A 15952-nucleotide genomic window follows, 5' to 3' on the forward strand; every position below is an offset into this window, starting at 1 on the left:
CCAGCAATGTATTAAAAGAAAACAGCATCATCTTAAGATTTATAAAAAGAGTGCACATACTATTCAACATCATAAAAGCAATTTCTGTAATACCCAACGGACCTAAAAACAGCATACTACAGGGACACAACCTCATCAATGTTTATAGAAGCACAATTCACAATAGCTAGACTGTGGAGCCAACCTAGATGCCCTTCAACGGATGAATGGATTAAAATAAATGTGGCATACATACACAATGGTTTAATTTGACTTAAAAAAAATCAAAATGATCAAAAAAAAAAAAAACCCTTAATCGTAAAGTTCAAACTTTAAAGTTCAACTCGTGTAAAGAAAAAGAGACAATAATAAAACTTAGTTATCATTATTTTTGCAAATACTTGCAAACTAAAAATAGAAGAAATTCTCCAAATGTCATAGGAATATAACATTCACCTTAGTCAAAAAACGACTGAGGATGCCCAGTATCAGGTGAGTCCATAAAATGAAATAAATGTTCAAAAGCAAAAGCAAATGGCAATAGCTAAAGAGTAAGTAACTGTCTACTGAGAAATTCTAACAGTATCCACACAGACTGCTACAACTAATCAAAACACCGGCGCCTGAGCCTCAGTCCCACTCTGGGCCGGCGCCCAGGCGCGTGCGCGTGCGCCTGCGCATGCGCGACCCTGACGCATGCGCAGAGGACGAAGGAGTGAAAGATGGCGGCGCAGGAATTTCCCACGCCGCTGCACGGGCACGCTGGTCGGGGCGCTTTCGGCGACGTGTACGAGCCCGCGGAAGACACGTTCCTGCTGCTGGACGCGCTCCAGGCGGCAGCAGCCGATTTGGCTGGGTGCGAGGAGGGAGAGGGCCCTAGCGGGAGAGGGCTTGGGTGTCCCGGAGGGGCCGCAGCCGCCAGCGAAAGGACTGTCGCCGGCCTCAACTGGTGGTGGCTTAGCCCGCCCTTCTGTGGATGATTGACAGCAGAGCGAGTGCCTTCCGTGAGGGTTTTCCTGTAGATGCGCGCAGCTAATGTGCAAGCAATTTATCTGTAAGCCAGGTATTGATCTTGGCTCCTGAGCTCCTTGTCGCTGTACCACGTTGTGATGTAATTATTCCTTCCAGCTGTTAATCTGTTAATCTAAGAGCTTCGATAGATAGCACACTCAGAAACAACAAAATATTCCTGAAACGCTGATGTTGATGTTTGTTGGCGGGGGGGGGGGGGGGGGGGGTTACCTGGCTCATAAAAGACACTTTTGGTGCAACAGAAGGGCACCAAAAGGAAAAAAGGTGGTGAAATACTGGAGCACGAAGGAATTTGTAAACCCACTCTACATATTCTGTAATGACAGCTGTTAGCCACATGTGATTGTTGAACACTGGAAATGTGACTAATGCAAATGACACACTGAATTTCTTGTTTCATTGTAGAAAGTTGTTACATGGATTTAACAGTCTACAGAATCTACTCTTGATTTGTTCAAGTGTTTGCCATCAATTTTAAATTAATAAGAAAAAGAACTAATACCTGTAATTTTTCAATGAAAGGATTTGGGGTCATTAGATTTATTTAATGATCAAGACTTGAAGTGGTTTTCCTCAGGATGAAACAAACAGCTGTCAGGCTTCAAAGGTTTATATCGTGTTTATCCCTCTTAAACAGGGTCATATTTTTCGCACATTTAGAATGTGCCAACTCTTAAAACTGATTTTTCATCATAGGTGAAACTTTTGGATATACTGGACTATAGAGTGGTACAGTACTGTTTTATAGCTTGTCTTTTATTCTCAATATCTTAGAAAGTTTACAAGCACAAATTGCATTGCAAAATCTGCTATAAAAGGATCTGATTTTATTATAATCTTGGATATTTCTACTCTTGGAATTCTAATTATGAGACCATGATAGTTGTTTTCAAAGAAAAGCCTGAAAAGATTCACAGACCTTAGTATAGCCCATTATACTAGCCCATTAAAGGCATGTGTGGACTGGTTCCAAAGTCAGAGAATCATACTTTCTTGTTGGATAATTGTTTGGGGAGTTAAGTGCTAGAAATTCCCTTAAATGCTATCAAGCCAACCTTTGTAACTGGGAATAATTGGTGCTTTGGATGCATGTATAAGATTGTGAACAAGGAAATAAGTTTAAAGAGGAAATGCAATAACATGAAGATATTATATTTAGCAATGTTCTAAGACCAAATATTCAGATATATTACCATTTGAGCATTTAACTATACAAATGCAGAATTCCTTTGCTGCTCTACGTCTCTACAAGTAGAATGGAGGACCTTTTTTTCCCTAGGATGTGCTGTTGAATTTATGAAGGTTAAGTACTTAAAAATTGTAGAGTATCTTCTTTCATGAATAAAGTTTGTAGTAATACCAACACTATTACTTTAGGAAAAACTAACCCAGGAAATACTATCCCAGAAAGGGATGGCATCTTTCATATTAGTATTTCCAACCCTAAGTTAATATTCCATGAATTTTTGTAATGCTTTGTTGAAATTAAGAGCCATATGTTGTAATATGTATCTTTTATGGATTTACCATATGTTACACCCGCAAAACATTAGCAGTTTTGAGTTGCACAGTGTCAAAGCACAAAATGATTGTCAGAAATTATAATTTATATTTCCGTATATTTGCAGGGGAGCAATGATGTTGGAGAAGTATAACTAGAATGAGAATTATTTTCTGTGAAGTGTATTTTAATACTACTGTACTAATATTTACTTTGTTGTATATTTTTTAGAGTGGAAATTTGCCTTGAAGTTGGGTCAGGGTCTGGTGTGGTATCTGCATTTCTAGCCTCTATGATAGGACCTCAGGCTTTGTACATGTACGTATATAATAATGTTCACCCAGATCTTGCAGTGAGATTCACTGAGTGTGACTGCTTGAATGAAAAACTTTTATGTCTGTATCTGATTGTGTTTAAGAATAATAAGGACAAAGATTGCAAATTATGTTTCCCTAGGAATTCCAACTTTATACTCAAACAGTTCCTTACATCCCCAGTCCTTTTTATTTTTTATTTTGAGACAGGATTTTGCTAATTTGCTGCGTCTGGCCTCAAACTTATGATCCTTCTGCCTCCACCCCGAAAGTTGCTGAGATTAGACTTAAATGTTTTTCATAGAAAATTTGAGAATATAGAAAAATATGAAGAAAATAAGTCACCAAAAATTTTTACCCCATATCATCCAAGTGTGTTCCTTCATTTTTTTTAATTTTCATTTTTTACTTAATATTGTATCATGAGCACTTCTGTATCAGAATTTTCTTAAGTCATACTTTTGGTGGCTGCATAGTATTATAGTTAAATAAGTTTCTTCAGATGTGTATGCATGTATGTTTATTATTCTGTTCTTATAAATTATATCAGTATGATCATCTTTTCATCAATCTAACCAATGTTTGTTCTTCTTTGCCATTATTAAAATATTCTAATTTTTTTCTACACCTGCTATATGTAGAATTCATTCCTTGAATTACTCAGCATCAGATTTGCCTCATGGACATAGGAAATAGTATTCTTTTTATTATTATTATTATTAGGTGCACTGATATCAACCCTGATGCAGCAGTTTGCACCCTGGAAACAGGACGCCGTAATAATGTCCACATTCAACCAGTAATTACAGATTTGGTAAGCTATTAATCCTTGTTCAATATCAATTTCCTTTTCAAATGAATTGAAGTCAAGCTAAGTGTGGTGGTGCACACCTGTAATCCCAGTTCAAAGCCAGCCTCAGCAATTTAGCAAGGCCTCAGCATCTTAGTGAGACCCTACCTCAAAATTAAAAATAAAAAGGGCTAGGGGTATAATTCTGGATAAAGTATCTCTAAGTTCAATCCCTCCACCACCACCCAGTACCAAAAAATAAAAATTAAAAAAATCAAATAAATTAAAGTCACAGTGTTTTACGTCAAAGAAACTTTAGTAATGAATTAACTCATGAACCACTAACACTAAGCAGTATAATTTATATAAATTCTTGGCTGATAGAATCCATCTTCTCCATATTTCAAAAGAAATTGATATTGGCTTGCATAAGTCGGGCATCATCTGTATCAGTGAACTAAATTCACATTAGTTTGAATTTTAAAAGTGGATAGCATCATGTACACTTGACTTCAGGAACTCAAATGATGTTACACGCGTATTTTTCCTGGCTCTGAACTTTTCTCTGGTGGCTCTGTTCTTAGGTAGTTTTTCCCTTCATAGTAATAAGACATTTGCATGTCTGCATTATATTTCTCAGCAACTCCCCAACTAGAGAAACCCTTTATAGTCTGTTGTTTTAACAAAAGACCCAGAATGAGTGTTGGGTTATGTGCTTATATCTCTATCTTTCTCTGAACCCAGGGGAATTGGAATAGTAGATTAATGGTTTAGAACTAGGTCATAGTCTCACTTCAAGAACTGGCTTGGATTAGACCCTACCTGAGCCACTTGGATTTAAAATGACAGAAGGTAGAGTTTCTCCAACAACAGCCAAGGAGATGTAATTTTAAAAAAGGTAGAATGGGTCCTAGGCAGGCAAAAGCAACAAATGACAGCTGTAGAACTATTGTTTTCTTTTAAGAAGTTAACATCAGGGGCTGGGGCTTAGCCCAGTGGTAGAACGCTTGGCTTGCAGGTGTGAGGCACTGTGTTTGATCCTTAGCACCACATAAAAATGAATAAATGAATGAAGATATTATGTCCAAAAAAGAAGTTAACATCATGTACTTTTAAGTTGCAGTTAAGTTGATATTAAGATTTGGATAAATTTTAATTCATAAGTTTTTTTAGTTATAGACATGAAATGCCTTTTAATCAGCAAAAATCAATAGCACATCCCAGCTAGACATAAAAAATGCAAAATGCTTTCTGTGCTTCTTGACCTGTGTTATTAGTCTTACGCTAATGATAATAGGTAGCTTTCTTGTTCTTCAAATTTACAATTTGGTTTTGCAGTCCAGAAGGAATTAAGCCAAAGACACAAATTTTTTTCAGATTGCTAGTGTTATTATTGCTAATAAAAACTACAGTATCAGAAAAGGTATATTAGGTGATTTACATTAGATCGATGTGATGATTTAACTTTTTTTAAATGTTTCCTTAGTGTATCCATAATTGATACAAAATATATGTTTTGATGGGGTTTTTTTTTTTGGTGTTTTTTGTTTGTGGTACAGGGTTTGAACCCAAGGCCACTCAACCACTGAATGATATTCCTAGCTCTTTTTGTTTTTTAATTTTTTAAGTCAGAATTTTACTAAGTTGTCTTTGACTGGCCTAGAACTTGTTATCCTCCTGCCTTGGCCTCCTCAGTAGCTGGGGTATAGTACCATACCTAGCTTAAATATGCTTTTGAAAGATCAGTGAAACTTCAGAGACAGAAGAAATTCAGAATATCTGTATTTTTAAATAGACATGGGAATATTTTAAACAGGTTATATTTTTGGAAGCTACATGGTATTAACCATAAATTCAAAATTAAATTATTTGGATAATCCAGATTATCCAAATCCAAATCTAGAAGTCCCTTAGCTCTTTTAAGACTTAAACTTACTGGGTGTCCATGCCAGAATCAGTTTTCCAGTTACATTGACTCTAATACTAATTTTTTTTTATTTGTTCTTTTTAGTTATACATGACAGTACAAAACTTTTTTTCAATTTGAAAATATTTTTATTTTATTAGTACAGAGCATTTTAACATATCATACATACATGGAATGTAACATCCCATTTTTGTGGCTGAATATGATGTGGAGTTATACTGGTCATGTATTCATATATGAACATAGAAAAGTTATATGTCAGATTCATTCTACTGTCTTTCCCATTCCCATCCCTGTTCCTGTCCCCTTTCTACCTCACCCACCCCCTTCGATCCGGTGAACCTCAACTCCTTCCTCCCCCTGCCTATTACGAGTCTTCATCTGTATATCAGAACATTTGACCTTTGGCTTTTTGGGGGACTGGCTTATTTCACTTAACATGATAGCACCAGTTCCATCCATTTACCTGCAAATGCCATAATTTCATTCTTTATGGCGTTATGGCACCTAGGATGGTTCCATAGCTTAGCTATTGTGAATTGAGCTGCTATAAGCATAGATGTGTCCACATCACTATAGTATGCTGATCTTAAGTCCTTTGGGTATATGCCAAGGAGTAGGATAACTGAGTCAAATGGTGGTTCCATTCCAAGTTTTCTAAGGAATCTCCATTCTGCTTTCCATAGTGGTTGCACCAATTTGTAGTCCCACCAGCAAAGTATGAGTGTACTTTTTCCCCACATCCTCACCAACATTTATTGTTACTTGTATACTTGGCAATTGCCATTTTGACTAGAATGAAATCTCAGTGTAGTTTTAATTTGCATTTCTCTAATTGCTAGAGATGTTGAACATTTTTTTCATGTATTTGTTGACCAGTCGTGATACTGAATATTCACTCTATACAAAGCAATAAACAAGAGAATGGCCTAAGCATAGATGTTGTGATCAATTTATAAACCCTTTACAGAATTTATAAAGTGTTTTTCAGAACATGGGGCATAGATTTCCAGGTAAACTCATGGTTTTGGATTGCTGATTTACCTGTTTAAAAAGTACCACTTTCACTATATTTCATTTTTAGTTTTATAAAAGTCTTTAAAAGTGTGTATTACACTTTTCTTTATGTGCTTAAAACATACCAAATATATTTCACCTTTGATTCAGTATTATTGTCTGTGCTATGTATGGTGATGATTAAGGTCTATTCGGGTATATCCACCTTTACACTAAATAGCTATAGTCTGCCATATTAATTGCTTTATTTTGTCATATTTCATTGCTACTTATTGACAAAACTTTTGTTTCTCCATTTTAATGTGTTTTATGCTAGAAAATCAAACAACCAATTTAGTTGAATTGTTACTTAGACCAAGAGTTAAGGAATTCTGAATGAGTGCCTCTCATATGAATAAATTCTATGAGTTTTGCTAGGAGGCCTATTTTGCTTATTTCCCAATTATCAGAGACGTTTCCAGGCTGTGTTATTTAGCAAATTAAAAAGCTGAATATGAATGGGTAAGAGATAACTACAGTTTAGACTTTTTATCAAGTCCATAATGACTTATTTAAATTCATTTTAACTATAAGATTTCCTATTTTTAATATCAATTTTTCTCTTTATTTAAAATTCAGTTATTGCAGTGATTATAATGGCAGTACCTCTGGGGCTGTCATAAACAGTTGCAAAGCACATACTTTTCTAGTTTCATTACCCAGCATTTGTGGAAAATTGTATTGTGGAGTTCTTTACATTATGAGAAACTTAATTTCTTATGGGACTCAGAAAAGCTTTTGGTTACTTAAATGTATTTCCTCACACCAGTGCTATTACTGGGGAAGACAACAAATTGCTCATCTTTTGACTGAAGACAAGACTACATCTGAATTACATCCAAAAACTGGTTATCTTTTCTCTTTTTAAATGAGAAAGAAAATTTACCTCTGTAAACATTTCTTCAAAAGTACAACTTAATATTCTCATTGAACAGCATAGTTAACAGACTTAATATGATAATTAAAATAGGATTGCCTGCATAAACCTGGATAAAATAAAAATTCAAAGATACTGTTTCATAGTAATATATGTAATATACCCAGTATTTAGGTGATAAGCCTGGGCATTAAGTGACTTTGAATTACAAGGTTTCTTTAATTCTCTTTCAGCCATTCTGATAACATTAAGGAGAAGGTCTCAGTTTGGTGTTTTTCTTTAACACGTATTTAGCACTGACAAATGCCTTTTAAGGAAAAGAACAAGCCTGGGTTACTCTGAAACTGGCAACAGTAACTATAATTTAATAACATTTTGTTTGTATTGCATTTATTCTTCAGACATTTCTATTTCCAGAGAGTCATATTGATTATCCATTTATAATAGTAAATGGTTAAGTCTCCTTTTACATTTAATTTATTGAACAAAATGGTATTTATTTAAAGAATGGTATTCAACAAATATAGTAGATATTTATGCAGATATGGGGACAATTATGAGAGGTTAATAAATAAAGTTTTACATATTGTGAAGAAATAGCCTCAGAATCAATGAGTAAAGAGCTCTTCCATATATAGAGTTTTTACTCTACTATGTGTATGAAGGCACAAGATGACATAATCAGTTATGATTTTTAAGTATTTAGTTGTTTAATTGAATAGAGGAATACTCTAAGTGACACTTGGCTATTTCAGAAAAAACAAAATTTTAAAGAAAGTACTAAACATACTTTCTATAAAAAGGACACTTTTTTCTTGTTCCATGGAAAATTATATCCACTATAAGGATTTTCAAAACACCAAAAGTTCATCATCTTACATTTCTGAACCTCAGATGTGTTTTCTGTCATTCCATCAAATATTTCTCTTGGTTATAGGAAATACAGGTTTAAGTCAGTGGACATATTCTAAACTCTTGTCCAAATCTATACAGAATTATCTCCTACAGAATTAGAGCTTGCCTTCTTCTTATTTCATTTTCTCAAAAGGAACCCAGAGTATAAACATGTGCTGTTGAATAACAGAAGCTTTACTAAACATTTGTTCATTCTGATCATTGTTTTTAGTTAAGTGTATATAATCTTCATCTGAAAATGTAAAACTATTTGTTTCTATCTAAAAGTAAAGCCTTCTAACATTGCTTTTTTCCACAAACCTGGGAGAGTAGCATTTTTCTAATTATTTAAATCAGAGTTCAGCTTAATTAAAACTCTGTTGTTGAATATATTTAGGTTAAAGGCTTATTACCAAGACTGAAGGAAAAAGTTGATCTTCTGGTGTTCAATCCCCCCTACGTTGTGACTCCACCTGAAGAGGTAAGACGTGCAACAAAATTTAGTTATGAATATTTTTGGCTATTCTGTTTCCAAAGTAAAATGAACATTATCTGACATTGGTCAGCTGCTGTAAATACAATGCTTTGATTTTATCCTAATTGTCAGTAATTGGATACTGTTATTAAATAGTAAAGGAGTGAAAACTAATGAAAATACACATTATAATGTATATCCTTAAATTCTCCCCTAAATCATATTTTAAAATAGATACTTAAACTTTTTTTTTTTTTTTTTTGGTGCTGGAGATTAAACCCAGGGCCTTGTGTATGCAAGGCACTCTGCCAACTGACCTATATCCCCAGCCCAGTACTTAAGTTTATATTTTCATGTCTATATCTGTCTATCCTTTATCATGAATAACAAGTTTATGAAATAAAATAATTTTTATTATTTTTAATGAATAATAAATTCACATAGGAATTCCTTCTGAAAGTCTTTGCCTTCCTCCTTTTATAGGTATTACCAAAAAGCTGAAGTGTGGAGCAAATTCTCATTTTTAGTAGGGAAAAGAATTGAAATGTATGATTTTTAATACCTCAATAATGAAAAGGTAAACTGTATTACCCTTTTTCCAGGAAGTTCAAGGCAGACAGTTTTATAATAGACTAAGACTAGTTTTTCTTTATTTTACCTATTTTTTTTTTTTTATTATTCTCTGACAAAGCTGATAAACCAAGGTGAGTCAGCTTTTTCTTCCTGTGACCAAATGCCTGAGAAAATCAACTTAAAGAAGGATTTTCTTAGTATCAGAGGTTTCAGTCCATGGTCACTTAGCTCTGTGGCTTGTGGGCCTATGGTGAAGCAGAACATGGCAGTCCAGGTGTAGCAAGAACTGTTCACATGACAGCTGGGAAGCAGAGAGAAAGAGAAATAAAAGGTGGGAGAGGTCTGGGGATAGAACATAGTACTAAGGACATGCCCCCAAGAACCCACTCCCTTCAACTAGGTCCTCCTCCTGTAGTTTCTACCATGTCCAAATAATGCCATCAAATTATTAATCTGTCAATGGGTCAATCCATTGATGGGGTCTGAACCCTCATGATCCAATCACTTCCCAAAAGCCCCACCTCTGAACATTGTTGAATTGAAGATCACACCTTCAACTCATGAGCCATTGGAGAACACTTCATATCCAAACTCTAATAATCCTAACCCATATTGTGACACAGTGACAAAGAGATTGGCTCTGCAAAGGCTAGCCACAGACCATCTTACCTCTTGAAACATCAAGAGGCTGTGTTCCTCCAAAATAAGGGAATAAATAGAGGAAGAGAAAGACATGGGTCCCAGAAGTTGAGCCCAAGAGAAATCAAAGGAATACCAGCACAGAGAAATCCCCAAGAGGAAAGAGTTGACAAAAAACAGAGGAACTGGTAAATTTCCTAAAATGATAAGCGTTTTGGAAAATTATAGTGAAAGGAATGTGTCATAGGTGTGAAAAGAGTCAGATTTAGATTCAAAGAAAATTATGCAAATAGACACAGTGAATAATAAGTAAAATAACTAAATAACATATTACACAGCCATTAAAATAGTAAATTAGAACTACACCAGATGAAAAGGTTTCCGTAAGATATTATTGAGTAAGAAAAGCAAGATACAGGTGAGAATATAGAATATGATTCTTTTTTTTATAAAATATAATTTTTTTTTTAAGAGAGAGGAGAGAGAGAGAGAGAGAGAGAATTTTCAATATTTTATTTCTAGTTCTCGGCAGACACAACATCTTTTTTTTTGGTATGTAGTGCTGAGGATCGAACCCGGGCCGCACGCATGCCAGGCGAGCGCGCTACCGCTTGAGCCACATCCCCAGCCCCTATAAAATATAATTTTTAAAAATCCCTGTTACACATAAAAGATAAGGGAGGAAAAGACAAGCAAAGCAGCAAGGGAAAGTACAGCTATTTTAAAAGGAGGTATATGAACACATTTTTCTTCTTTGTAAAATTATATATGCATTTGGTTATAGATATAAAATAATTATTTTTAAAGGAGTAGTATGTGCCATATTAAATGAATATAAACAGAAGTATGACTATATGTAAATATTTTAAATTAAAATATGGACAAAGGCTATAGAAGGAAATAGAAAACAGTTGTGTCAAGGTTGAAGTAATTTTTGACTAACTTTTTAAAATATTCTTTGATTTTGAAAACAATATACAGTGGTAAGGATCTAAAGATTTCTAATACTAAAACTTTCATGGAGTTTGTTATAGTTTGGATAAAGAAGTGCTCTCCAATCACTCATGTGTTGAAGGCTTGGTTCCCAGTATAGCAGTGTTCAGAGATGGGGCTTTTGGAAGATGATTGGATCACGAGGTCTAACCTTCTGAGTGAATTAATCCAGTTTATAGATTAAAATATGAATAGGCTATTGGAAGTGATGGAATCTGCAAGAAGTGAGAGGAAGAAGTTTGGGGAGTGGGATGTTCCCTGGAAGGGTATTTCTTGTGCCCAGGCCTTTCCTTTCTGTCTCTCTCTGCTTCCTGGCAGCTAGGCACTGAGCAGCTTTTATCTGCCACATCCTTTGCCATATTCTGCCTCACCTCAGACCCAGAGCCAGGGAGCCAACTGACCATGGACTGAATCCTTTAAAACTATAAGCCAAAATAAATTTTTCCTATTTTGTTTTTCTCAGGTATTTGTCACAGCAACAAAAAACTGATTAACACAGAGTTTCTTTCTAGAATATCATTAGATTCTTATTAGTAGCATAGGAAAGATCCATATGCATTGGGACATTTTGAAATTGTGTCTGTACACAGTATATCTCTTAAAATACAAGCTCTCCCTTCAGGTTTCTCTTAAAATACAAGCTCTCCCTTCAGGTTTCTAAGAATTCTTCTATGTTAAGTATAAGGATTACCATTTCTCTCATTTTATCATATTATTACTAAGTACTTAGTATGTGCAAAGCAATGTCTCTCGAAATTATTTATTCTTATAGTGGATAAAAGTATTTTTTTGGTGCTAGGAATTGAAACCAGGGGCTTGTGCATGCTAGGCAAGCATTGGACCACTGAACTACATCCCCAGCCTTAAAAATATTTTAATCATTTCTTCTATTTGTACTGATGAAACTAGTATTTTTCTAATTTTACAGATAGGGAAGAAAGTAATTCACAAAGAAAATTACCACCTTGCCTAACTTCACACAAAATAGGAAACTGTGAAATCTAGATTCAACTTCACTTCCTGTTTGCCAGCAGTAAAATATAAAATATAGACTTGTTTGGTGATGTTACCTGTCAAACAGATTCACTTTGTTATCTAATTAAAGTCTTGAGTCGATAAAAAAAATTCTACTTTGCCACAGGTGGGAAGTCACGGAATAGCAGCAGCTTGGGCTGGTGGCAGAAATGGCCGAGAAGTTATGGACAGATTCTTTCCACTAGCATCAGACCTCCTTTCCCCAAGAGGATTATTCTATTTAGTTACCATAAAAGAAAACAATCCAGGTAATACATACCAGCTTACTAACTATTTGCTGGAAACGAAAATTTATAACATAGAAGACTGTAATTTATAAAGTAACAGGATATTAATAAATTTGAATTTAATCATTAATTAATAACAAATTAATGTTGAAAGAGGAGAGATTTTTAAGAAGTAAACTTTTCAAGTTTTAAAAAAGTATAATTTTATTTGGGAGAGTGAAATTCTTCTCCTACTCATTAGCTAATATTTGAATACAAAAACCTCTGATTTCTCCTTTTTACCCTACCCTCTAGTCCTCAAGTCATTGACAGTTCTGCCATATACTCTTTTTTCCTTTTTTTTTTTTTTTTTGGTTCTGGGGCTTGAACTCAGAGACACTCAACCACTGAGCCACATCCCCAGCCCTATTTTGTATTTTATTTAGAGACAGGGTCTTACTGAGTTGCTTAGCACCTCACCATTGCTGAGGCTGGCTTTGAACTCATGATCAGGCTCCTGTCTCAGCCTCCCGAGCTGGTGGGATTATAGGCATGTACTACACCCCCAGCCCATATACTCTTCAGTTCATCTGAAATTTTATACTCAAAGTTGTTTTACTATATGGATGTTTATAGCTTGGTTTTCAGATTACTTTATAACTAAATTGCTTCATCTATTTTCTCTTTTTCTGAATATCCCAGTTTGATTTTAATCTTACATCTTATATCCTTAGCCCCTCAAATCACATTAAGATTACTAGCTTTACTTAGTTTTTGTGTGTTTCCATTTTCTTAGTTTACTTTTTTCAGTCTTATTTATTTATAAAAGGAAGGCTTCCCTTTTTTTTAACACATTTAAAGAAATAAGTTACTTTTATTCTTACTAGCCAATATCACTATTCAATTTGCCCATATGTTTGCTGACCATTTTCATCCAAAGGGAAGGATATATGGCAAATTGCAGCCACACAACTGAAAAATTGGTTGCTTGCTATAGTAACAAGTTTAGTTAATGTTTGGTTTATTAATTAATGTGGTTAATTAATGTTTCCAAAGTAGACTACTACTGCTATCAAGCTGTTCAATCTGATTAGAAAGTGCCAAGTGATCTGAAGTCCCAAATTCACTTTAATAGACATTTATTTGGAATACATGTTTTGTCAGATGAATATAATTTGTAAATATTCTGTATTTATATTATTAAACTGTTTAGTGACCATATATATCACCAAATTATTTAATTGGAGTTTACCTTTTTTTTTTAACCCATTTTAGAAGACATTTTGAAAACATTGAAGACAAAAGGCCTACAAGGGACCACTGTACTTACCAGACAGGCAGGCCAAGAAAACCTTTCCATCCTCAAGTTCACCAAGTCCTGATATATCAAGAGCTACCAGAAGTATGCTGAGAGATACTGTGAACTGAATGTATTTTGAAACTGAAGTCATTCCTTGGTTAAGAAATCTTATCAGAAATTTGTCATTTAAAAAAAAAAAAAAAAGAGGTGGAAAGATAGAGCATTCTCTTTTACCAGGGAATCAACTTTACAGAAGTATTTATACATGTGCAGTTAAGTATGTATATTTGTAATTTGCATTTTATATGTAAAGGTTATATTTAATTACATGTAAATGTATATTCATTTCAGCATTGGTTCTACTAGCAAAACAGTGGAATCAACCTAAATGTCCATCAGGAAGGTGATTGGTTAAAATAAATTACAGTATATCTATTTCACTGAACATGCAACCATGTAACATGACTCATGTCTGTATATACTAAACAGAAGATGTCCGTGCTGTCCTATTAGAATGAGAAGAGCAAGCCATAGAACAGCTTTATCCTACCTGTATATAAAGAAACTACTTCTATTTTGGGTTGGTATTTGCATTTTCACAATAATAATGTTGGTTAAAATTATGATAAACCATAGCCATTTCCCAAAGGGTTGCAGCTGGTGTAGCAGATGTGGTTTTATTGCTGGAGCAAATTAACACATTACTTGGTACCTGCTACACAATATTGATCTGGAAAATGCCTTGTTCACCATTCCTATCCATAAAAGCCCACCAGAGGTAGTTTGCATTCAGCCAACAGGGCCAGCTATACACCTTCACTGTCCTACCTTGGGTATTATCTACTCTCCAGCCTTATGTCATAATTTAGTTTTCAGGGATATCGATCACCTTCCCTATCCACAAGATACTATATTAATCATTGCATTGATGACATGATACTGACTGAACCAAGTGATCAAGAAATAGTAAATGCAATAGACTTACTAGTAAAATAAGGTAGGAAATCTAAATACACTTCAGGGACCTTCCACCTCAATGAAATTAATAGGATCCAGTGGTTTGGGGCATTTTAAAACATCCCTTTTAATGTGAGAGATAAATTGTTGCATTAAATGTGCCTACAATCAATAAAGAGAGATCCACATTTAGTGGATCTTATTGTTATTTGGAGGCAACAAATGCTTATTTGGGTGTGTTACTCCAGCTCATTTACTAAGTGACCAAAAAGTTATCAGTTTTGAGTTGGGACCAGAATAAGAAAAGGCTTTGTAACTTGTTCAGGCTGCATACAAGCTGCTCTGCCAATTAGGCCTTGTGATCTAGCAGATCTAGTGGTGTAGTGTCATTGTCAGATAGGAATGCTGTACAAAGCCTTTGGCAGGCCCCTACAGGTGAGTTCCAGTTTCAGGCCTGTAAGACTGAAACCGGTAATTTTGTAGCAAGACTGGTCATGCCATAAATAACTTGTTTTAAGAGAGAGCTCTTGGCCTGCTACTGGGAACTGAGCTGCCCACCAAACCGTGGCATGTACAGCAACACTCCATCATCAAATGGAAGTGACATACCCATGATTAGACTGAGTAGATCCTGAAAGCTGAAGAAAGTTACATGAAGATGTATTCAAATGGCCCATTTTCCTCACTCCTGCCTTCTCTCTCCCTACCTGCTCCTATGGGCAACTCCCTGTGATCTGCTGACAGAGGAAATTACTAGGGCCTGGCTTACAGATGGTTCTGCAGGCACTACCCCAAATTGGTCAGCTGGAGAACTATAACCTCTCTCCACAACATCCCTGAAAAACATCTATCCTTCCAGTGAAGCTTGGAGTAATGCACCGGGCTGTTGGCTTTGCTTGGAAGAGGAAATGGCTACATATACAATTATATTTCATAACTGTGACCCTTAGACTTTGGCTGGAGGGTCCAGAATTGGAAAGGGCCATGATTAGAAATTGGTGACAAAAGATATCTGGGGAAGAGGTATGTGAATACATCTCTTAATAGGCAAAAGACATGAAAATATTTGTGTCCCATGTAAATGCTCACAAAAGCAGAGGAAGACTAATGATAAAGTGAATAGAATACCCATTCTGTGGCTAGCTTTTGTCCTCTTTCCAAGGCCCTGATTTCACCCACTGTGATCGTGAATAAGTGGCTGTGATGCAGGGATTGAAGTTAAGCATGAGTTCAACAACATGGACTTCCACTCACCAAGGCTGACCTGTCTGTCCAAGACTACTTCTGAGCAAAAATTCAACATTGAGCCTCCTATAAGGCACCATTCCCTGTGGTGATCAGATAGCTTTCTGGTGGTAGATTGATTACACTGATTCACTTCCATCATGAAAAGGACAGCATTTT

The 15952-nt window shown here is 35.2% G+C and overlaps 1 protein-coding gene across 1 annotated transcript; it reads left to right on the forward strand.

The window, feature by feature from the left end:
- The first annotated feature begins 688 nt into the window (after nucleotides 1-688).
- On the forward strand, nucleotides 689-14026 carry HEMK2 (HemK methyltransferase 2, ETF1 glutamine and histone H4 lysine). The gene is made up of 6 exons (XM_081302069.1): nucleotides 689-835; nucleotides 2744-2830; nucleotides 3550-3640; nucleotides 8768-8851; nucleotides 12192-12333; nucleotides 13567-14026. The coding sequence occupies exons 1-6, from the start codon at nucleotides 702-704 to the stop codon at nucleotides 13671-13673; spliced, it is 645 nt and encodes a 214-aa protein (XP_081158195.1). The 5' UTR covers nucleotides 689-701; the 3' UTR covers nucleotides 13674-14026.
- The last annotated feature ends 1926 nt before the right edge of the window (nucleotides 14027-15952 follow it).

The sequence above is a fragment of the Spermophilus citellus genome (assembly GCF_964194105.1).
Source record: "Spermophilus citellus genome assembly, chromosome: 7".
In the NCBI taxonomy this organism is placed as follows: Eukaryota; Metazoa; Chordata; class Mammalia; order Rodentia; family Sciuridae; genus Spermophilus; species Spermophilus citellus.